This window comes from Pseudophryne corroboree, chromosome 4 (assembly GCF_028390025.1).
Source record: "Pseudophryne corroboree isolate aPseCor3 chromosome 4, aPseCor3.hap2, whole genome shotgun sequence".
NCBI lineage: Eukaryota > Metazoa > Chordata > Amphibia > Anura > Myobatrachidae > Pseudophryne > Pseudophryne corroboree.
This window is the reverse complement of record NC_086447.1, coordinates 182,406,606-182,429,417: the sequence shown is the minus strand read 5'-3', so window position 1 is coordinate 182,429,417 and position 22,812 is coordinate 182,406,606. Positions and strand designations below refer to the sequence as shown.

Here is a 22,812-nt window from a genome sequence, read left to right as displayed (position 1 = left end):
TGCTTTTTCAGCACAAAAAATGTGCTGAAAAACTCGGCTTATACTCGAGTATATACGGTATATATAATATAGTATAATTTTAAAAAAAAAAATTCCATCCAAATATTGGATCTGCAAATCATGAAAGTGCCTCAAGGGATTAGCCTTGTACTAGTCTTGTGTATAAAATGTAAATGAAGGCCTGTAATACAACACAACCTATGTACATAATAGTGGTAAGAGCTACCCTGCACAGTATGATCTGTGCAGGCTAAAGATAAGGGGAATTTGGTCTCAAACCCCCCCCCCCCCCCCAAAAAAAAATAATAATCCGTAATTAGCCCTGGACCTCCCTCTGAGTCTGATCTAGTTTCGGAAAATAGGAAGGGAGGGATGGTGTGGGGCATTGCCAGATTAAGGGGGGACGCAGGGCATACTGTACCCCAGGCCCCCCTCTGTCATGGGGCCCCCTGGTTGGAGCACAGTGTCATCACTAGCTCACCTTTTCTCTAACGTCCTAAGTGGATGCTGGGGACTCCGTCAGGACCATGGGGTTTAGCGGCTCCGCAGGAGACAGGGCACAATAATAAAAGCTTTAGGATCAGGTGGTGTGCACTGGCTCCTCCCCCTATGACCCTCCTCCAAGCCTCAGTTAGATTTTTGTGCCCGGCCGAGAAGGGTGCAATCTAGGTGGCTCTCCTGAGCTGCTTAGAATAAAAGTTTAAGTTAGGTTTTTTATTTTCAGTGAGTCCTGCTGGCAACAGGCTCACTGCTACGAGGGACTTAGGGGAGAGAAGTAAACTCACCTGCGTGCAGGATGGATTTGCTTCTTAGGCTACTGGACACCATTAGCTCCAGAGGGAGTCGGAACACAGGTCTCACCCTGGGGTTCGTCCCGGAGCCGTGCCGCCGACCCCCCTTGCAGATGCCGAAGTTGAAGAGGTCCAGAGGTCCAGAAACAGGCGGCAGAAGACTTTCAGTCTTCATAAGGTAGCGCACAGCACTGCAGCTGCGCGCCATTGTTGTCAGCACACTTCATACCAGCGGTCACTGAGGGTGCAGGGCGCTGGGGGGGGCGCCCTGGGCAGCAATGTATTATACCTTTTTTATGGCTAAAATACATCACATATAGCCCTTGAGGCTATATGGATGTATTTAACCCCTGCCAGATCTCACAAACTCCGGGAGAAGAGCCCGCCGTTTTAGGGGGCGGGGCCTATTCTCCTCAGCACACGGCGCCATTTTCCTGCTCAGCTCTGCTGTGAGGAAGGCTCCCAGGCTCTCCCCTGCACTGCACTACAGAAACAGGGTTAAAACAGAGAGGGGGGGCACTTATTTGGCGATATGATTACATATGTGAAAATGCTATAAGGGAAAACACTTGTATAAGGGGTTGTCCCTGTATAATTATAGCGTTTTTGGTGTGTGCTGGCAAACTCTCCCTCTGTCTCCCCAAAGGGCTAGTGGGGTCCTGTCCTCTATCAGAGCATTCCCTGTGTGTGTGCTGTGTGTCGGTACGTGTGTGTCGACATGTAGGAGGACGATGTTGGTGAGGAGGCGGAGCAAAATTGCCTGTATTGGTGATGTCACTCTCTAGGGAGTCGACACCGGAATGGATGGCTTATTTAGGAATTACGTGATAATGTCAACACGATGCAAGGTCGGTTGACGACATGAGACGGCCGGCAAACAAATTAGTACCTGTCCAGGCGTCTCAGACACCGTCAGGGGCTTGTAAAAACGCCCATTTACCTCAGTTGGTCGACACAGACACGGACACTGACTTCAGTGTCGACGGTGAAGAAACAAACGTATTTTCCTTTAGGGCCACACGTTACATGTTAAGGGCAATGAAGGAGGTGTTACATATTTCTGATACTACAAGTACCACAAATAAGGGTATTATGTAGGGTGGGAATAATCTACTTGTAGTTTTTCCTGAATCAGATAAATTAAAGTGTGTGATGATACGTGGGTTTCCTCCGATAGAAAATTATTGGAGGTATACCCTTTCCCGCCAGAAGTGAGGGCGAGTTGGGAAACACACCTTAGGGTGGATAAGGCGCTCACACGCTTATAAAAACAAGTGGCGGTACCGTCTCCAGATACGGCCGCCCTCAAAGAGCCAGCTGATAGGAAGCTGAAAAATATCCTAAAAAGTATATACACACATACTGGTGTTATACTACGACCAGCAATCGCCTCAGCCTGGATGTGCAGCGCTGGGGGGGCTTGGTCGGATTTCCTGACTGAAAATATTGATACCCTTGACAGGAACAATATTTTATTGACTATAGAGCATTTTAAGGATGCATTTCTATATATGCGAGATGCGCAGAGGGATATTTGCATTCTGGCATCAAGAGTAGATGTGATGTCCATATCTGCCAGACGATGTTTATAGACACGACAGTGGTCAGGTGATGCAGATTCCAGACGGCACATGGAAGTATTGCCGTATAAAGGGGCGGTCCATCGGACCTGGTGGCCATGGCAACAGCTGGAAAATCCACTTTTGTTACCCCAAGTCACATCTCAGCAGAAAAGGACACAGTCTTTTCAGTCTCAGTCCTTTCGTACCCATAAAGGCAGGCGGGCAAAAGGCCAGTCATATCTGCCCAGGGTTAGAGGAAAGGGAAGAAGACTGCAGCAGGCAGCCCATTCCCAGGAACAGAAGTCCTCCACAGCTTCTGCCAAGTCCGCAGCATGACGCTGGGGCCATACAAGCGGACTCAGGTGCGGTGGGGGGTCATCTCAAGAGTTTCAGCACGCAGTGGGCTCACTCGCAAGTGGACTCCTGGATCCTACACGTAGTATCCCAGGTGTACATTGGAAATTCGAGACGTCTTCCCCTCACAAGTTCCTGAAGTCTGCTTTACCAACGTCTCCCTCCGACAGGGAGGCAGTATTGGAAAAAAAAAAAAAAAAAATTCACAGGCTGTATTCCCAGCAGGTGATAATCAAAGTACCCCTCCTACAACAAGGGAAGGGGTATTATTCCACACTATATTGTGGTACTGAAGCCAAACGGCTCGGTGAGATCTAAAAGATTTGAACAATTACATACAAGGGTTCAAATCAAGATGGAGTCACTCAGAGCAGTGATAGCGAACCAGGACGATATGGTGTCACTGGATATCAGGGACGCTTACCTACATGTCCAAATTTTGCCCTTCTCACCAAGGGTATCTCAGGTTCGTGGTACAGAACTGTCACTATCAGTTCAGACGCTGCCGTTTGGATTGTCCACGGCACCCCGAGTCTTTACCATGGTAATGGCCGAAATGATGATTCTTCCTAAAAGAAATATGGACGCTTTCCTGATAAGGGCAAGGTCCAGAGAACAGTTGGCGGTCGGAGTAGCACTATCTCAAGTAGTTCTACGACAGCACGAGTGGATTCTAAATATTCCAAAATCGCAGCTTTTTCCGACGACACGTCTAATGTTCCTAGGAATGATTCTGGACACAGTCCAGAAAAGGATGTTTTCTCCCGGAGAAGAAGACCAGGGAGTTATCCGAGCTAGTCAGGAACCTCCTAAAACCAGGAAAAGTATCAGTGCATCATTGCACAAGGGTCCTGTGAAAAATGGTGGTTTCTTACAAAGCGATCCCATTCGGTAGATTTCACCCAAGAACCTTTCAGTGGAATCTGCTGGGAAAATGGTCCGGATCGCATCTTCAGATGCATCAGCGGATAACCCTGTCTCCAAGGACAAGGGTGTTTTCTTCTGCGGTGGCTGCAGAGTGCTCATCTATGAAAGGGCTGCAGATTCGACATTCAGGACTGGGTCCTGGTGACCACGGATGCCAGCCTGAGTGGCTGGGGAGCAGTCACACAAGGAAAAAATTTCCAGGGAGTGTGATCAAGTCTGGAGACTTCTCTCCACATAAATATACTGGAGCTAAGGGCAATTTACAAGGCTCTAAGCTTAGCAAGACCTCTGCTTCAAGGTCAGCCGGTATTGATCCAGTGGGACAACATCACGGCAGTCGCCCACGTAAACAGACAGGGCGGCACATGAAGCAGGAGGGAAATGGCAGAAACTGCAAGGATTCTTCGCTGGGCGAAAAATCATGTGATAACACTCTCAGCAGTGTTAATTCCGGGAGTGGAAAACTGGGAAGCAAACTTCCTCAGCAGGCATAACCTCCACCCGGGAGAGTGGGGACTTCAGCGGGAAGTCTTCCACATGATTGTAAACCGTTGGGAAAAACCAAAGGTGGACATGATGGCGTCCCGCCTGAACAAAAAACTAGACAAATATTGCGCCAGGTCAAGGGACCCTCAGGCAATAGCGGTGGACGCTCTGGTAACACTGTGGGTGTACCAGTCAGGGTATGTGTTCCCTCCTATGCATCTCATACCAAAAGTACTGAGAATCATAAGAAGGAGATGAGTAAGAACGATACTCGTGGTTCCGGATGGGTCAAGAAGGACTTGGTACCCGGAACTTCAAGAGATGCTCACGGAAGAACCGTGGCCTCTACCTTTAAGAAAGGACCTGCTCCAGCAGGGGCCTTGTCTGTTCCAAGACTTACCGCGGCTGCGTTTGACGGCATGGCAGTTGAACGCCGGATCCTGAAAGGGCATTCCAGATGAAGTCATCCCTACCCTGGTCGAAGCCAGGAAGGATGTAACCGCAAAACATTTTCACCGCATTTGGCGAAAATATGTTGCGTGGTGTGAGGCCAAGAAGGTCCCTACAGAGGAATTCCAACTGGGTCGTTTCCTACATTTCCTGAAAACAGGACGGTCTATGGGCCTAAAATTAGGGTCCATTAAGGTTCAAATTTCGACCCTGTCAAATTTCTTCCAGAAAGAACTGGCTTCAGTGCCTGAAGTTCAGACGTTTGTAAAAGGGGTACTGCATATACAGCCTCCTTTTGTGCCCCCAGTGGCACCTTGGGATCTCAATGTTGTTTTGAGTTTCCTAAAGTCACATTGGTTTGATCCACTCACCACTGTGGAATTAGAATATTTCACATGGAAGGTGAAGATTCTATTAGCCCTGGCTTCAGCCAGGCGTGTGTCAGAATGGGCGGCTTTATCATATAAAAGCCCTTACTTAATTTTTCATTCTGACAGGGCAGAATTGAGGACTCGTCCTCAATTTCTCCTTAAGGTGTTTTCTGTTTTTCACATGAACCAACCTATTGTGGTACCTGCGGCTACTAGGGACTTGGAGGACTCCAAGTTACTTGACGTTGTCAGGGCCCTGAAAATATATGTTTCCAGGACGACTGGAGTCAGAAAATCTGACTCGCTGTTTAGCCTGTATGCACCCAACAAGATGGGTGTTCCTGCTTCTAAGCAGACGATTGCTCGCTGGATTTGTAGTACAATTCAGCTTGCACATTCTGTGGCAGGCTTGCCACAGCCAAAATCAGTAAAAGCCCATTCCACAAGGAAGTGGGCTCATCTTGGGCGGCTGCCCGAGGGGTCTCGGCTTTACAACTTTGCCGAGCTGCTACTTGGTCAGGGGCACACCCTGACTGAGGAGGACCTGGAGTTCTCTCATTCGGTGCTGCAGAGTCATCCGCACTCTCCCGCCCGTTTGGGAGCTTTGGTATAATCCCCATGGTCCTGACGGAGTCCCCAGCATCCACTTAGGACGTTAGAGAAAATAAGAATTTACTTACCGATAATTCTATTTCTCGTAGTCCGTAGTGGATGCTGGGCGCCCATCCCAAGTGCGGATTGTCTGCAATACTTGTACATAGTTATTGTTACAAAAATCGGGTTATTCTTGTTGTGAGCCATCTTTTCAGAGGCTCCTTCGTTGTTATCATACTGTTAACTGGGTTCAGATCACAGGTTGTACGGTGTGATTGGTGTGGCTGGTATGAGTCTTACCCGGGATTCAATATCCTTCCTTATTATGCACGCTCGTCCGGGCACAGTATCCTAACTGAGGCTTGGAGGAGGGTCATAGGGGGAGGAGCCAGTGCACACCACCTGATCCTAAAGCTTTTATTATTGTGCCCTGTCTCCTGCGGAGCCGCTAAACCCCATGGTCCTGACGGAGTCCCCAGCATCCACTACGGACTACGAGAAATAGAATTATCGGTAAGTAAATTCTTATTTTTGTGCAGCAGCAGAGCCAGGCAGCCAGAATGTGAGCAAGACAGTATGAAGTGCAAGCAGAGACACAAGAGTATCCGGTTTCATAGTCTACTGACAGAGATTCCCAACCAGAGGAGAGATAGAAGGGGGGAGAGAGCTGTAAGTAACCAAGGGATCCCAGCTTTTCCTCCTACCCGCATGGGTCCTATATAACCTGTTATCTAATGAGAGCTTTTGGGTCTAGAGACACACACACACACACACACACACACACACACACACACACACACACACACACACACACACACACACACACACACACACACACACACACACACACACACACACACACACACACACACACACACACACACACACACTCTCCTCCTGATTCCTGTCCCAGTGTGTAAGTAGTACAGAGGCTGCTGCTATTCTTGCATGTGGCACGATAGTTGATAGATTTTATTTTTCTATGTGTATTTTAGGGTGGTTTAAGTTGTCTTTGTTCCACTACAAGAAAACTTTATAAAATAGTTGTCTCTCAATTAGGTGGAGCTATAAACAATGCCCAGAAATTATTAAACTATTGGTTCAAATCTAATATACACCATTGGTTTAAATGTAATATAAACAATCCATACCTTCTAATATGGCCCATTACAGAAGGTACAAAATGCTCTCTTCCTGGACTTCCCTCTTAATTCTGATTGCTATCACCTGTGTAGAAATACCTTTCTTAGCAATAGGTGAAACAGGTGACGCCAATCATGTATTAAGAGGGAAGTCCAGGTAGAGAGCATTTTGGGGGTCATGTTGGGAGGTATGCACAAGCTAATATACACCTCCCCCTTCACCAGGCCCCCAAAGGCTTAATCTGGCCCTGGTGTGGGGGACCCCCTATTTTCCTATAACCAGCATCAGGCTGTACTAGCTGGTGCGATATTGCGTAGCACCATGGTGTCACCTTGCCATTATATTAACCATCCCTTAAACTTTTTAACCCAGGACTGGCATTCCTCAGAAAGTCCAGGCCAAAAAATAAAATGGGGCCCCCCCTCCCGAGCTATTCCTCACACTCCGCGTGGCGATGGGTGTATGGTTGATGGCGATGATTTATTTATTACTGTTCTTTACAGGCAGACTACAGGTACCAGCGAGAGCTGACCCAGCATGCCGGCACTTACAGAACTACAAGCGGCAATATACCCGGACATTAAGGGCACACTGACATCTGTAATCTGCCTGAAAAGAAAATATAAAATATTGTTGTAATAATGGATTGAACAGCACCTGGTTGACAACGGCCTTTAATTTCTTTTGCATGACTCTTTTGCCCTGCCATCACAAGAGACTCTCTATAGGCCCCATCCACAAAAATTGATACACAGAAATCTCTATCAACAAAATGATTGGCCAGTCACCGCCATAAATTACTAATAAAAAGCTTTGATTGTTCAAAAGTATTAAACCTGGTTAAAGCTCTGATTTTGCGATTGCGATAACTTTTTGATCAGAATCTGTAAACCCCCATACATGTGCAATTTTTTCAGGGCAATCATCTGCAAAACGCATAATTGTCCCACTCATAGGAGATGCATGGGGGCCTTAAATCACATTTGCTAAGGAGTGTTTGAATCTGCTTTGCTATGTAAGTGAACATGACTAATAGAATGAGATTCCACTGCCACTGGGATAAACGTAAAGTATTACGCATACTTCTCATCTGTTCTATTTTCAGCCTGTATAAATGTTGGGAAGTATTGTCTCACACCTGCACTTCAGACTGCTGAAGCTCCACCCACATCTATTGAACAGTGTCTTTATAGGATTACATACAGGTCAATAAGTTAAAGCATGCAGTCATTTCAGTGTGTTTCAGAACAGCATCACTGCAAAGCTGTCACTCCTTCTCTGCCTGTGTAGTTCGAGAAGCCCTCCCTCATAACAAATCATTATAGTGAACATAATCTTATGTGCAGTTTGTTTGCCTCGCATTGGGATAAATTTAAGTTGTTTTTTTTTTCTTTTTTTTCTTATAGATATAATTTTATTTATTGCTTTGTTATTGCTCACCTCCAATACATTCCTTATCAGTTCTGATTCCTTATGTGTTTTCAGCAATTTTTTCATGCACATTTGGGTACTGACATCTCTACTGTACATACAAGCTGTGGCAGGGACAGCATGATAACACGTGAGGGTAATGTGGAACGGCAGGCTAGGATTGGAACAGCAGCAAAAGGTCTGATGGAATCCAGTCCTCGTTTTTGCGGAGTCTGTGGTAAGCATACTTGCCTACATTATAATTCTCCTCTCCTGGAGATGCCCAGGAAGGAGAAGCAGATGGGCGGTGACTGTGATGGGCCGAGCAAATTGCGTCATTACGCCCCCCACGGGGTATATGCCGCATTTGGCTCGAATTTGCATAGGGGCAGGGCTAAAATGACACAATTTAGCATATAATCGAGTCATTATTTATCTTCAAATTCTGCCCACTTCGCTAGGAAGAGGGCAGAATGCAGGAGGGGTGCCTACTCTTCCGGGGCTGCGGGGGACTACCGAAGAAACTGGGTGTCTCCTGCAGAATCCGGGAGAGTAGGCAAGTATGGTGGTAAGCCACAGCTGTGCTAATCACTTTACCTTGTCTGCTGTCCTTAAAAATTGGTTTTATTCAGTAGGTCATTGCTCCTGATGTCAGAAAGTGGCCAGACGTTAGATTGGTGGGGTCTGGGGTTACGTAAGGAGCCATTTGGAATATGCACTGTTTATGATTACTAGAACTTGGAATGTTATACTGCTGTTTTTAAGAATTGCCTCTAAACTTGACCTGCAAAACCTGCATGTGAAGCCTGCTTGAGGTGGAAATAAAGTGTGGTGGATTATACAGTATCTATCTGGGATATTCAATTATCCTGACAGCAAATCGGGTGTAATGTATCGTGGCCGGGGGCTATCTAATTAGCCCCGATAAGCCAGCGCGTGCCGCGGCTTATCAGGGATTTGTTTCACTCCGGCAGGTGAAACAAAATCCCTGTTAACAGACCCGTTTTCATCCAAAAACGGGGACATTCACTGAACCTGTGTGTTTACGGGTGTAAATGCACTTGTTACCGGCCGAGCGAATCAAATAGCCCGACCAAAGCACCAGAAGAAACATCGGCGGTTTTTACTCCCGATGTCTCTTCAGGGCAAATTGAATATGGGATTCCTGTCTCAAAGCATATCCATAAGGGACTTACAGTATAAATATAAATAAATGATTACCGGTATGTTTCAAGATGCATAAGGACTCTAGAAAGTTACTGCCATGCATTTAGTAAAAGTTTGGAGATACTATGAAAAACAAACAAACAAACAATAAGTTAAAACTGCCCACAAGTGGAAAGCGTCTTCCAAGGTACAATTGGATCCGGTCTCTAGGTCGACACTATCTAGGTCGACAACTATTGGTCAACAGTAACTAGGTCGACAGGGTCTCTAGGTCGACATATTCTAGGTCGACAGGTCAAAAGGTTGACATGAGATTTTCATAATTTTTTTCTTTTCTCTGACGTCCTAAGTGGATGCTGGGGACTCCGTCAGGACCATGGGGAATAGCGGCTCCGCAGGAGACAGGGCACAAAAATAAAGCTTTAGGATCAGGTGGTGTGCACTGGCTCCTCCCCCTATGACCCTCCTCCAAGCCTCAGTTAGGTTTTTGTGCCCGTCCGAGCAGGGTGCAATCTAGGTGGCTCTCTTAAGGAGCTGCTTAGAAAAAGTTTTTAGGTTTTTTATGTTCAGTGAGTCCTGCTGGCAACAGGCTCACTGCATCGAGGGACTTAGGGGAGAGAAGTTCAACTCACCTGCGTGCAGGATGGATTGGCTTCTTAGGCTACTGGACACCATTAGCTCCAGAGGGAGTCGGAACACAGGTCTCACCCTGGGGTTCGTCCCGGAGCCGCGCCGCCGACCCCCCTTGCAGATGCTGAAGATTGAAGGTCCAGAAACCAGCAGCAGAAGGCTTTTCAGTCTTCATGAAGGTAGCGCACAGCACTGCAGCTGTGCGCCATTGTTGTCACACACTTCACACCTTAGGTCACGGAGGGTGCAGGGCGCTGCTGGGGGCGCCCTGGGCAGCAATGTATAATACCTTTTATGGCTAAAAAATACATCACATATAGCCCTTGAGGCTATATGGATGTATTAAACCCATGCCAGATATCTCAAACTCCAGGAGAAAAGCCCGCCGGAATAGGGGGCGGGGCTTATTCTGCTCGGCACACAGCGCCATTTTCCTGCTCAGCTCCGCTGTGAGGAAGGCTCCCAGGACTCTCCCCTGCACTGCACTACAGAAACAGGGTAAAACAGAGAGGGGGGGCACTTTTTTTGGCGATATTTTATATATTTAAGCTGCTATAAGGATACAACACTTATATAAGGTTGTTCCCATATATATTATAGCGCTTGGGTGTGTGCTGGCAAACTCTCCCTCTGTCACCCCAAAGGGCTAGTGGGGTCCTGTCTTCGATAAGAGCATTCCCTGTGTGTCTGCTGTGTGTCGGTACGTGTGTGTCGACATGTATGAGGACGATGTTGGTGTGGAGGCAGAGCAATTGCCGATAATGGTGATGTCACCCCCCAGGGAGTCGACACCGGAATGGATGGCTTTGTTTATGGAATTACGTGATAATGTCAGCACATTACAAAAATCAGTTGACGACATGAGACGGACGGAAAACCAGTTGGTACCTGCCCAGGCGTCTCAGACACCGTCAGGGGCTGTAAAACGCCCTTTACCTCAGTCGGTCGACACAGACCCAGACACGGACACTGAATCTAGTGTCGACGGTGAAGAAACAAACGTATTTTCAAGTAGGGCCACACGTTATATGATCACGGCAATGAAGGAGGCTTTGCATATCTCTGATACTGCAAGTACCACAAAAAGGGGTATTATGTGGGGGGTGAAAAAACTACCTGTAGTTTTTCCTGAATCAGAGGAATTGAATGATGTATGTGATGAAGCGTGGGTTAACCCAGATAGAAAAGTGCTAATTTCAAAAAAGTTATTGGCATTATACCCTTTCCCGCCAGAGGTTAGGGCGCGCTGGGAAACACCCCCTAGGGTGGATAAGGCGCTCACACGCTTATCAAAACAAGTGGCGTTACCGTCTCCTGATACGGCCGCCCTCAAGGATCCAGCTGATAGGAGGCTGGAAACTACCCTAAAAAGTATATACACACATACTGGTGTTATACTGCGACCAGCCATCGCCTCAGCCTGGATGTGCAGTGCTGGGGTGGTCTGGTCGGATTCCCTGACTGAAAATATTGATACCCTGGATAGGGACAGTATTTTATTGACTATAGAGCAATTAAAGGATGCTTTTCTTTATATGCGAGATGCTCAGAGGGATATTTGCACTCTGGCATCGAGAGTAAATGCGATGTCCATATCTGCCAGAAGAAGTTTATGGACGCGACAGTGGTCAGGTGATGCGGATTCTAAACGACATATGGAAGTATTGCCGTATAAAGGGGAGGAATTATTTGGCGTCGGTCTATCGGATCTGGTGGCCACGGCAACTGCCGGAAAATCCACCTTTTTACCTCAGACCCCCTCCCAACAGAAAAAGACACCGTCTTTTCAGCCGCAGTCCTTTCGGTCCTATAAGAACAAGCGGGCAAAAGGACAGTCATATCTGCCCTGGGGCAGAGGAAGGGGTAAGAGAGGACAGCAAGCTGCTCCTGCCCAGGAACAGAAGCCCTCCCAGGGTTCTGCAAAGCCCTCAGCATGACGCTGGGGCTTTACAAGCGGACTCAGGAGCGGTGGGGGGTCGACTCAAGAATTTCAGCGCACAGTGGGCTTGCTCACAGGTGGATCCTGCAGGTAGTATCTCAGGGTTACAGGTTGGAGTTCGAGAAGTCTCCCCCTCGCCGGTTCCTAAAGTCTGCTTTGCCAACGTCTCCCTCAGACAGGGCGACGGTATTGGAAGCCATTCACAAGCTGTTTTCTCAGCAGGTGATAGTCAAGGTACCCCTCCTACAACAAGGAAAAGGGTATTACTCCACGCCATTTGTGGTACCGAAGCCGGACGGCTCGGTAAGACCTATTCTAAATCTGAAATCTTTGAACCTGTACATACAGAAATTCAAATTCAAGATGGAGTCACTCAGAGCAGTGATAGCGAATCTGGAAGAAGGGGACTTTATGGTGTCCCTGGACATAAAGGATGCTTACCTGCATGTCCCAATTTGCCCTTCACATCAAGGGTACCTCAGGTTCGTGGTGCAAAACTGTCATTATCAGTTTCAGACGCTGCCGTTTGGATTGTCCACGGCACCTCGGGTCTTTACCAAGGTAATGGCCGAAATGATGATTCTTCTTCTTCGAAGAGGCGTATTAATTATCCCTTACTTGGACGATCTCCTGATAAGGGCAAGGTCCAGAGAACAGCTGGAGGACGGAGTAGCACTAACCCGATTAGTGCTGCAACAACACGGGTGGATTCTGAATTTTCCAAAATCTCAGTTGACACCGACAACACGTCTGCTGTTCCTGGGAATGATTCTGGACACGGTTCAGAAAAAGGTGTTTCTTCCGGAGGAGAAAGCCAAGGAGTTATCCAAACTTGTCAGGAACCTCCTAAAACCAGGAAAAGTGTCTGTGCATCAATGCACAAGAGTCCTGGGAAAGATGGTGGCTTCTTAAGAAGCGATTCCATTCGGCAGATTCCACGCACAAACTTTTCAGTGGGATCTGTTGGACAAATGGTCCGGATCGCATCTGCAGATGCACCAGCGGATAACCTTATCACCACGGACAAGGGTGTCTCTTCTGTGGTGGTTGCAGAGTGCTCATCTGTTAGAGGGCCGCAGATTCGGCATACAGGACTGGGTCCTGGTGACCACGGATGCCAGTCTGAGAGGCTGGGGAGCGGTCACACAGGGAAGAAACTTCCAGGGAGTATGGTCAAGCCTGGAGATGTCTTTTCACATAAATATACTGGAGCTAAGAGCGATTTACAATGCTCTAAGTCTGGCAAAACCCCTGCTTCAGGGTCAGCCGGTGTTGATCCAGTCGGACAACATCACGGCAGTCGCCCACGTAAACAGACAGGGCGGCACAAGAAGCAGGACAGCAATGGCAGAAGCTGCAAGGATTCTTCGCTGGGCGGAAGATCATGTGATAGCACTGTCAGCAGTGTTCATTCCGGGAGTGGACAACTGGGAAGCAGACTTCCTCAGCAGACACGATCTACACCCGGGAGAGTGGGGACTTCATCCAGAAGTCTTCCACATGATTGTGAACCGTTGGGAAAAACCAAAGGTGGATATGATGGCGTCCCGCCTCAACAAAAAACTGGACAGGTATTGCGCCAGGTCAAGAGACCCTCAGGCAATAGCTGTGGACGCTCTGGTAACACCGTGGGTGTTCCAGTCAGTGTATGTGTTCCCTCCTCTGCCTCTCATACCAAAAGTACTGAGAATTATACGGCAAAGGGGAGTAAGAACGATACTCGTGGCTCCGGATTGGCCAAGAAGAACTTGGTACCCGGAACTTCAAGAGATGCTCACGGAGGATCCGTGGCCTCTACCTCTAAGACGGGACCTGCTTCAGCAGGGACCGTGTCTATTCCAAGACTTACCGCGGCTGCGTTTGACGGCGTGGCGGTTGAACGCCGAATTCTAAGGGAAAAAGGCATTCCGGAAGAGGTCATTCCTACACTGATAAAAGCCAGGAAGGAGGTGACTGCACAACATTATCACCGCATTTGGAGAAAATATGTTGCGTGGTGTGAGGCCAGGAAGGCCCCCACGGAGGAATTTCAATTGGGTCGATTCCTACATTTCCTGCAAACAGGATTGTCTATGGGCCTCAAATTGGGGTCCATTAAGGTTCAAATTTCGGCCCTCTCGATTTTCTTCCAGAAAGAATTGGCTTCAGTTCCTGAAGTCCAGACTTTTGTAAAAGGAGTACTACATATACAGCCCCCGGTTGTGCCCGCAGTGGCTCCGTGGGACCTTAATGTAGTTTTGGATTTTCTCAAATCCCATTGGTTTGAGCCACTCAAATCGGCGGATTTGAAATATCTTACATGGAAAGTAACCATGCTACTGGCCCTGGCTTCAGCCAGGAGAGTGTCAGAATTGGCGGCTTTATCCTATAAAAGCCCATATCTGATTTTCCATTCGGACAGGGCAGAACTGCGGACGCGTCCTCATTTTCTGCCTAAGGTGGTGTCAGCGTTTCACCTGAACCAGCCTATTGTGGTGCCTGCGGCTACTAACGATTTGGAGGATTCCAAGTTGTTGGACGTGGTCCGGGCATTGAAAATATATATTTCAAGAACGGCTGGAGTCAGAAAGTCTGACTCGCTGTTTATATTGTATGCACCCAACAAGCTGGGTGCTCCTGCTTCTAAGCAGACGATTGCTCGTTGGATTTGTAGCACAATTCAACTTGCACATTCTGTGGCAGGCTTGCCACAACCAAAATCTGTCAAGGCCCATTCCACAAGGAAAGTGGGCTCATCCTGGGCGGCTGTCCGGGGGGTCTCGGCATTACAACTCTGCCGAGCAGCTACGTGGTCGGGGGAGAACACGTTTGTAAAATTCTACAAATTTGATACCCTGGCTAAAGAGGACCTGGAGTTCTCTCATTCGGTGCTGCAGAGTCATCCGCACTCTCCCGCCCGTTTGGGAGCTTTGGTATAATCCCCATGGTCCTGACGGAGTCCCCAGCATCCACTTAGGACGTCAGAGAAAATAAGATTTTACTTACCGATAAATCTATTTCTCGTAGTCCGTAGTGGATGCTGGGCGCCCATCCCAAGTGCGGATTGTCTGCAATACTTGTACATAGTTATTGTTACAAAAAAATCGGGTTGTTATTGTTGTGAGCCGTCTGTTCAGAGGCTCCTACGTTTGTCATACTGTTAACTGGGTTCAGATCACAAGTTGTACGGTGTGATTGGTGTGGCTGGTATGAGTCTTACCCGGGATTCATTATCCTTCCTTATTGTGTACGCTCGTCCGGGCACAGTATCCTAACTGAGGCTTGGAGGAGGGTCATAGGGGGAGGAGCCAGTGCACACCACCTGATCCTAAAGCTTTATTTTTGTGCCCTGTCTCCTGCGGAGCCGCTATTCCCCATGGTCCTGACGGAGTCCCCAGCATCCACTACGGACTACGAGAAATAGATTTATCGGTAAGTAAAATCTTATTTTTTTTAAACCTTTTCATACTTAACGATCCACATGGACTACGATTGGAACAGTAATCGAAGCATGGCGAGCGAACACTGTGCACTAATTGGGGTTCCTGGTCATTTTGCGATGGGAAACGGTGCACTAATTGGGGTTCCCGATCACTCTACGAAGAAAGCGACACCAAAAAAACATAAACTCATGTCGACCTTTTGACCTGTCGACCTAAACCACGTTGACATAAAGACCCTGTCGACCTAGTTGCTGTCGACCAATAGTGGTCGACGTAGACACTGTCAACCTAGTTACTATCTACCTTCCATACCACACCCGGTACAATACCCTCCTCCCCTCTTCTATAGCTTAGTGTTTCTTTTGCACAATAGGTCTGTCGGGGATTTTGTAGTGCTCACAGAGGGGTCAGACATGGAAACGTGTGGCTTTTGAGCCAATCGGTTGCCAGGTTTGTTGGCCTTAATGTATAAAGGTGTTTGTGCAGTTATGTTAGCATTCCAAAGCCTCTTTGCTCACTACGTATAAGGTGACTGTGGTTGCCGTGGTAATTACATGACACTTATTACTATTTATTTTTATTTAAATATCTACACCTTTTTTTCTGTAACGCTTTACAAACACACAAGGTATGATCACAAGTTAGCACAAGTTAGCAGCTTGAGTCCGCACACACACACACACACACACACACACACACACACACACACACACACACACACACACACACACACACACACACACACACACACACACACACACACACACACACACACACTAAGAGTGGGGAAATGTAGTAGGTTCTAACTTTCCAGGAGTGACTTTTTCTCATCTGGATTTAGTGTTAATATTACTTATTTTATGTATAAGCAGAACCAACCTGGTTTTGCGTATAAATTTACTGTCCCTTTGAATCTAGCTGTAAACTTGCAAAATACTTGCTACTGCTGTAAACTTGGACCCTACTTTATTTATTTTTAGTTCGATGAACCTTTAAAGTGACTTTACAGCGTTATTGGCAAGCTTAGCAGATGTCACAAATTTGCAAAAGCATTTTTGGAACGGTTGACTTACGATGACTGGTTTTGGCATAAATGTTGGTTTTCTGTAATGTTAGTAGTTGCAAGTTTTTTACACTTCTGCTTTCTTCCTCCTTGTCTCTCTATGTGAATTCATTGATCTAGGCAATGTAAATAAGTGGCTTGTTTTCTTGCTGGCTGGCTAACTGACAAGATTGGGCTCCAGCCTCCAACACAAGGCCACCTTTTTTTCCTACCAGATCCTAATGATTATATTCAAGGGTTGACCTGTATCAGGGGAAACTAGTGCAATAAGTATGTAGCTTGCATGAAACATAAAGCTGTGCGCAAACGAGCAGGGCATACTGGTGAAATCACACCCCACGACCAATAATGTAACACATCCATTAACTTTAGGCAACAAAACACTGTGTTGAACAGTAGATTGACAGGTGAGCACTAGTAAACTATAAATGGTTTAAATAAAGAAGAGACTTCAAACAATGAAACTGTGCTGGATGGTTTGCTCTGGAAGCAGAGTTAATAGTATCAGTCTAAAAACTAGTTGTCATAGAAAGTTAACATAACAATGGATTAATGCCATTTCAACATTTAAATGAGAAGAAAACTCTGTTGTGTGTATATACACTGGTGAAAATGTGTGTCTTTTAAAATATCTTCACAATCAACTGAGCCGCAGTTTCAAAACCAATTGAGACCTGTTCTTTTTTATGAGACAGTCTGTAAAAGAGTACCTGTCACTGCACATTGAACAGGTGTGTGAGAAGACAGCAAGTAATTAGAATGTTTTATATTTACTGTGTGTTACAGCTGTATAGTTCTTTCCTGCATGATGTTGGCCATCTTGCTGGGCAGCTATAAATATCCATCCGTATTAATGGAAAAGTGAACAGGCCGTGTAATTGGCGTAGGAGTGCTCAGCGTGATCATGTGATGTCAGCAACCTTCCAGTACGTTGTATCAGAATGATCACGAGTGGTGCCCCAGGATCTCCATGTACTATAGATAGAGGATGGTATGTGTGATAAGTGGTCATTGCTGTAGGCTTTTACTAAAGCTGTACACTTACTAGAGTTTTCATAACTGCATGACTGGTTTGGTTTAATAAATGTTAGAACAAAAGGCTGCTTTGCTCATTGAGACCAGTGTATCTTGTTCTCCATTGTGTTTTCCTATTAGAAAAAAAGTCTTCCTTTTTTGTTTTCATCGCTGTCAACTTCACTTTTAAAATAGAAACCTTAATGGGCAGTGTGTTGCCACCTTGGTCAAAGACCGGATTACCAAAATTGCATAGACTACCATGTCGGAAGAGGCACATTCATTCTGATTTGTTGGCAAGCCTACATGCCATCCCATTCTGGGCATTGGCTGATGAGTATTTTTCACTGTTGGCATTAAATGGAATCAGAATATAATTTGAAAGATCGTTTGGTCTATGATCTCCCACGCTTATCTGCTCTCCTATATGTACGGGGGCAAGCTAAGCATCATTTTGCAATGGCGTCATAGTGAGCTATCTGTGGCAAGAGGATTCAGCAGAAATCAGCCTCATGTATTTCTCTGCATCTTTTCAACTGCTCAGTAGACCTATGCCACTGACATTGCCTTGGCTCTGGCTAGCAGACCGGACATTGCATACTCTTAGCACTTCTAGTTTGCTTCCAATGTCATCCTTGGGCCCAACGAAGAGAATTAAAATAAAGGAGTTCAAAAAAGTGTTGCCCAGTGTATAGCCTTTTCTTCATTAACAGCATTTTTATTTTTTGTTAATAATTAATACGCTAAAAATGGCAGAAATCTGTTGTTTGACGAATTGCAGTTAACAGGTCCTGTTTTGTATTGTTAATATAGGAATCGGATAAACAAGTTAAAGTGGACAAAGTGAAATGGATTAAAAATCAGAGAATTTGTGCTTGTATTTAGATCTGTAGAAGTCCCCACCAAATGTCATTGGGCAGTAATTGTCTTTGAAGCAGTAGCGCAGGCATTCTCAACCACGGTCCTCAAGGCACACTTAGACCCCTTTCACTTCGCACAAATAACCCGGTATCGACACGGCATACTGCCGTGTCGACCCGGGTCAGTGAGCGATGTGAAAGGTCCTTGGTCGTTTTAGCGGGTCGCCTGACCCGGTAATTTAACCCGGTAAAAAAGAAGGGTTTTACCCGGGTTGATTACCGGGTCAGGTGCGGTGTGAATGGGAGCCGTGTCGATGCGACACGGTTCCCATTCACAGCATAGGGAGAGGCGGCGCAGGAGATGAGCTCATCTCTCGGCGCCGCCTCCACCCCCGCCCCTGCTGCTGCTGCTCCCTCCGCTGCTATGGCAACCGACCCGGTATATTGCCGGGTCGGAAAGCCAGCAGCGGAGCGCAAATGCCGGATCCCACCCGGTAAGTACACGTTTGTCTTACCGGGTAGGATCCGGCATTTGCGGTCTGAAAGAAGCATAACAGTGCAGGTGTTAGTGATATCCAGGCTTCAGCACAGATGACTTAATTAGTAGCTCAGTTATTTTGATTTAACCATCTGTGCTGCAGCCTGGATATCACTAAAACCTGCACTGTTGGTGTGCCTTGAGGACCGTGGTTGGGAATGCCTGCAGTAGCGCTTTCGTGGACTTTCTCCATAATTGTGATGTGCCATATTTTCTTGTGCCCTTGCTGTAAGGAGGGTGGATCCAATGTTCCCCCTAATAATTAGCTTTTAGCCATCCAGTTGTGTTTAGGATCTGAACTCTGCCTTATTCAGGTTTGTTAGCAATTGGGCAAAACCATGTTGCACTGCAGGTGGGGCAGAAGTAACATGTGCACAGAGTGTGAGAAATAGAAATTAAGCAGCCAGTATTTACCCTGTACAGATACAATATAACCCACCCAAATCTTAACTCTCTCTGCACATATTACATCTGCCTCACCTGCAGTTCAGCATGGTTTTGCCCAATTGCTAACAATTGCTTTATGGTTTGCTAACAAACCTGAATAACCCCCTCTGTCAGAAAGTTTATCTATGTCTTCAGTTGGTAGCCCAATGGAAAAGAACAAGGGTAAATGTGATAGAAATCTTTCTAAAGGCAAATTGACCTAGTGTTGCCTTTAAAAAGAGAAGAAAAATAATTGCTGCTTTAAATCTCGCTGTTAATAGAGAGAAGGGGTTGGGGGCTGTACCAAACAACTTCTCAAGAGTATTGGTATAAAATACCCACCTGTAGTACATTAGTGGGGGGGATGTTTAATTCTGCACAATGTGCCACATGCCTGGCTGCGCATATATGGTCCAGTTACAAAAGTGCCAACATTACGATGCCGGTGGACACAATGTGCCTTATCCACAATGGCGTGTATTCAATAAGTGTTGGATCCATTCCGACATGCATTTGTTGGAATGGATCCGACAAGGGCTATTCAATGAACGGCCAAATCCGACTGTCAGATTTGGCCATTCCCGGTGCCCGGTGTCCTGTCCTGCTGCTGTGGGTGCGCTGACAGTGGCGGGGGGTGGGGGGGGGAGCTGAGATCAGTGGCCGGCGGGGGGGAGCTGGCAGCGGGGGACATGTCTGCGGTGGCGGGGGGAGGCGCTGCAGGGAGAGAGGTGCCTGGCCAGGGGACGGACGTCAATTTACCTCTCATCCCCGTAGCCCGCTGCACCGCTCCCCATCTCCTCACCTCAATCCGACTTTGTCGGAAAAGGGGGCCAAATCCTGTTGGATTTGGCCCCATTTCAGACAGAAGCACTCGGATCGGCGGCTATTCCGCCGATCCACGTGTTTTCCGACACGTCTGGAATTCCCGACTTGTCGGGAAAAAAACTGCACATTTTGAATAGGTCGGAACCCTATCCGACCGGAAGCTGCCGTCTTTCCGACAACATGGCAGCTTCCGACAGCTATTGAATACGTCCCAATGACACAATAGTATCCATTACAATTACTTGAATCGTTGTTGACCATCTCTCTTCATCTGGGCACATATTTAATATTGTATTCTACAGAGCAGCCAAATAATTTAGATACATTATTTATTCTCTCTTTTTCAGTGTCACTAAAAATTGTATGCCATTAAATATCATTTGACCGTTGAACAAAAGTATTGTTGTCAAAAGCTTGTTTTCTTATTTACAGGTGAGGCAAAAAATCTTCTACCTTATCCAGGACCAAACAAGATGAGGGACTGCTTCTGCACTGTGAATCTGGACCAGGAGGAAATTTTTAGGACCAATGTTGTTGAAAAGTCACTTAAGTAAGAAGTGGAATGTGTGGTTTCTCTGGGTACAGAGGTATTGCGTGAGCCCTGTATCAGCAGTCCTTTGTAATTCAGCTAGGAGTTGGGTCTCCCATATCCGAAATGCTTAGGACTAGAAGTGTTTTGGATTTCAGATTTTTTCATATTTTGGAATATTTGCATACCATAATGAGATACTGTATCTTGGGGATGGGACACAAGTCTAAACACAAAATTTATTGTTTAATATACACCTCATACACACAGCCAGAAGGCACTTTGGCTCAAGAATTGTGATCATTTTGTGGGTGTAATGAAGTTTGTGTACATTGAACATCAGAAATCAAAGGTGTCACCATCTCAGTCGCGCTCAAACAATGTTGGACTTTTCTATATCGGATTTTCGGATATGGGAGACTCAACCTGCATGTTTGGAACGCCTCTTCTTAGATCTCAGTGTGTTTTTTTTTTAGCAGTTAAACAAGTTAGAAGGTATTACACTGAGAGGATCTGCAGCATCCATTGCTGAGTGAGAGCTACAGATGTGTCCTCATACTTCTTTGCTGCAGTTACGCCAGACAGCCCATATTGTCACGGCAGGTCCCATGAGACTCTGCTAGTGTCAGGCATCTACATCACCGAAAGTATGTCTTAGTCGCAATACAATGCAGCTAAGACGCACCAGGAGACTGCGGATTAAATTGATATGCGACAATTGTATATCTGTCAGCGACTAAGTCTCTGAAGCTGCATACGAAGTGCTACGATGCAGCAGACATGACTTTTTCCATGTCAAGTTGATTTGTGCTTCATATACAGACTCAGTAGCACATAGATATACAAGTGTCACATATCAAATTAATCAGCACAGACTCCTGACATGCCGTGTTGTGTCTAAGTCACATTTGCCGACGCTAGCAAAGTTGCACAGGACCTGTCGGCACACTCACACCAGACATCTCCCGCTGTGTGGCGTATTGTGGCTAGCTGTATGGGGACACATCTGTATAATACGTGGGTGAGTTTGTGGGGTGTCATATGTGAGGAGTCTTGGTAACACACACACCTTCTCTCATCTCTTGTTCCCAATACTTTTGTAAACCACAGTTGACCTTTTATGTTGTTGTTATTATTATTATTATTATTATTATTTGTGTATTTTAAAGAACATTTTTATGACTACAAAATCTTTTTAATTATAATATAGTTTTGCCTAAAATACTACAAGTTTGCCACCACATGAAACTTTTCTTTTTAATAACCGCAGCATAACCAACACTTTATTATTTTGATTTATGCAAGTCTTTCCATTCTGATCTTATTCTCTTTTTCTATTTGTCTATTATCACTTTATCACCTATTTACTCTACCGTTATTTACTCTCGAGAGTTATTTTGGTATTCTGATAAGCAGGTTGCATCAATACTCCTTATATATCCTATATTAATCTACCCTACTGTATCAGAAATTGTCTTTTCTCTGGCTGGGTCCATAGGTTATCCACAGGATAACATTGGGATATACCGGAGCGACAGCGGAAATGGCACCAAACGGTCACGCGCTTTCAGGCCTCCCAGGATGCATCGCGGCTTCACCATATATTCCCGCCCACTGACTCTGTCAAATCATTTTTTTGTTTGGTGCGGCAGGAACAGGACCATGGTCACAGGGCTGCTGTTAATAAAGCAGCCTGTAGCTTTTTTTAATGTTATTTTTATAGTGTTACTATGTTGTTTTTTTTTGCGCGACTTTTCTTAACTGCGTCTTAAACGCATATTAGAGTCGCTCCAACAACTCCCCACCGGGTCGCAACAACGCTTACCTTCGCGGTACAGTGCTGTCTCGACGGGCGTCTGTGTTGGATGTTCTAGCTGTCACAACTGAGGGTTTTGGCTGACAGGAGAAAGCCTCAGTTGTAGGGGCTGAGAGGAACTTAAACCGGGGAGGTTTAATCAGACCCCTGGACATGTAAGTGTTAAAAGGAAACCCGAAGGTGTGACCATGACAACCAGGTAAAAGTAAATTAAAAGTTTATTGACAAACTCCGTGTAACAACAGACAGCAAATAATAAAAATGGCAATGATAAATAATATGATTCCTGGAGCACTCTGACCATGAAATGGTTTCACAGGACACTGATAGGTTAAGAACAGTTGTTAAAGTCCTTAGATGGAATGACCTTACCAGGCCTGGCTGTAGTAGTGAAGATATCCAAGGAACATGCCAGTAGATGGAACAGATGAAGCTGGTAACTTGAATCAGCTGTTGTAATTGCTGGATGGAACCTGCCAGGTGGTAAGACACGGA

General features: G+C 46.2%; 1 protein-coding gene across 2 annotated transcripts in view; it reads left to right on the top strand.

Moving 5' to 3' along the window:
* Positions 1 to 22,812, top strand: part of RASA2 (RAS p21 protein activator 2) — a 308,508-nt gene that overhangs the window by 38,111 nt on the left and 247,585 nt on the right. For both annotated transcript variants that reach the window (XM_063915624.1, XM_063915623.1), the window contains exon 2: positions 20,405 to 20,522. In XM_063915624.1, the coding sequence (XP_063771694.1) occupies positions 20,405 to 20,522 (118 nt within the window). The remainder of the gene's footprint in view (positions 1 to 20,404; positions 20,523 to 22,812) is intronic.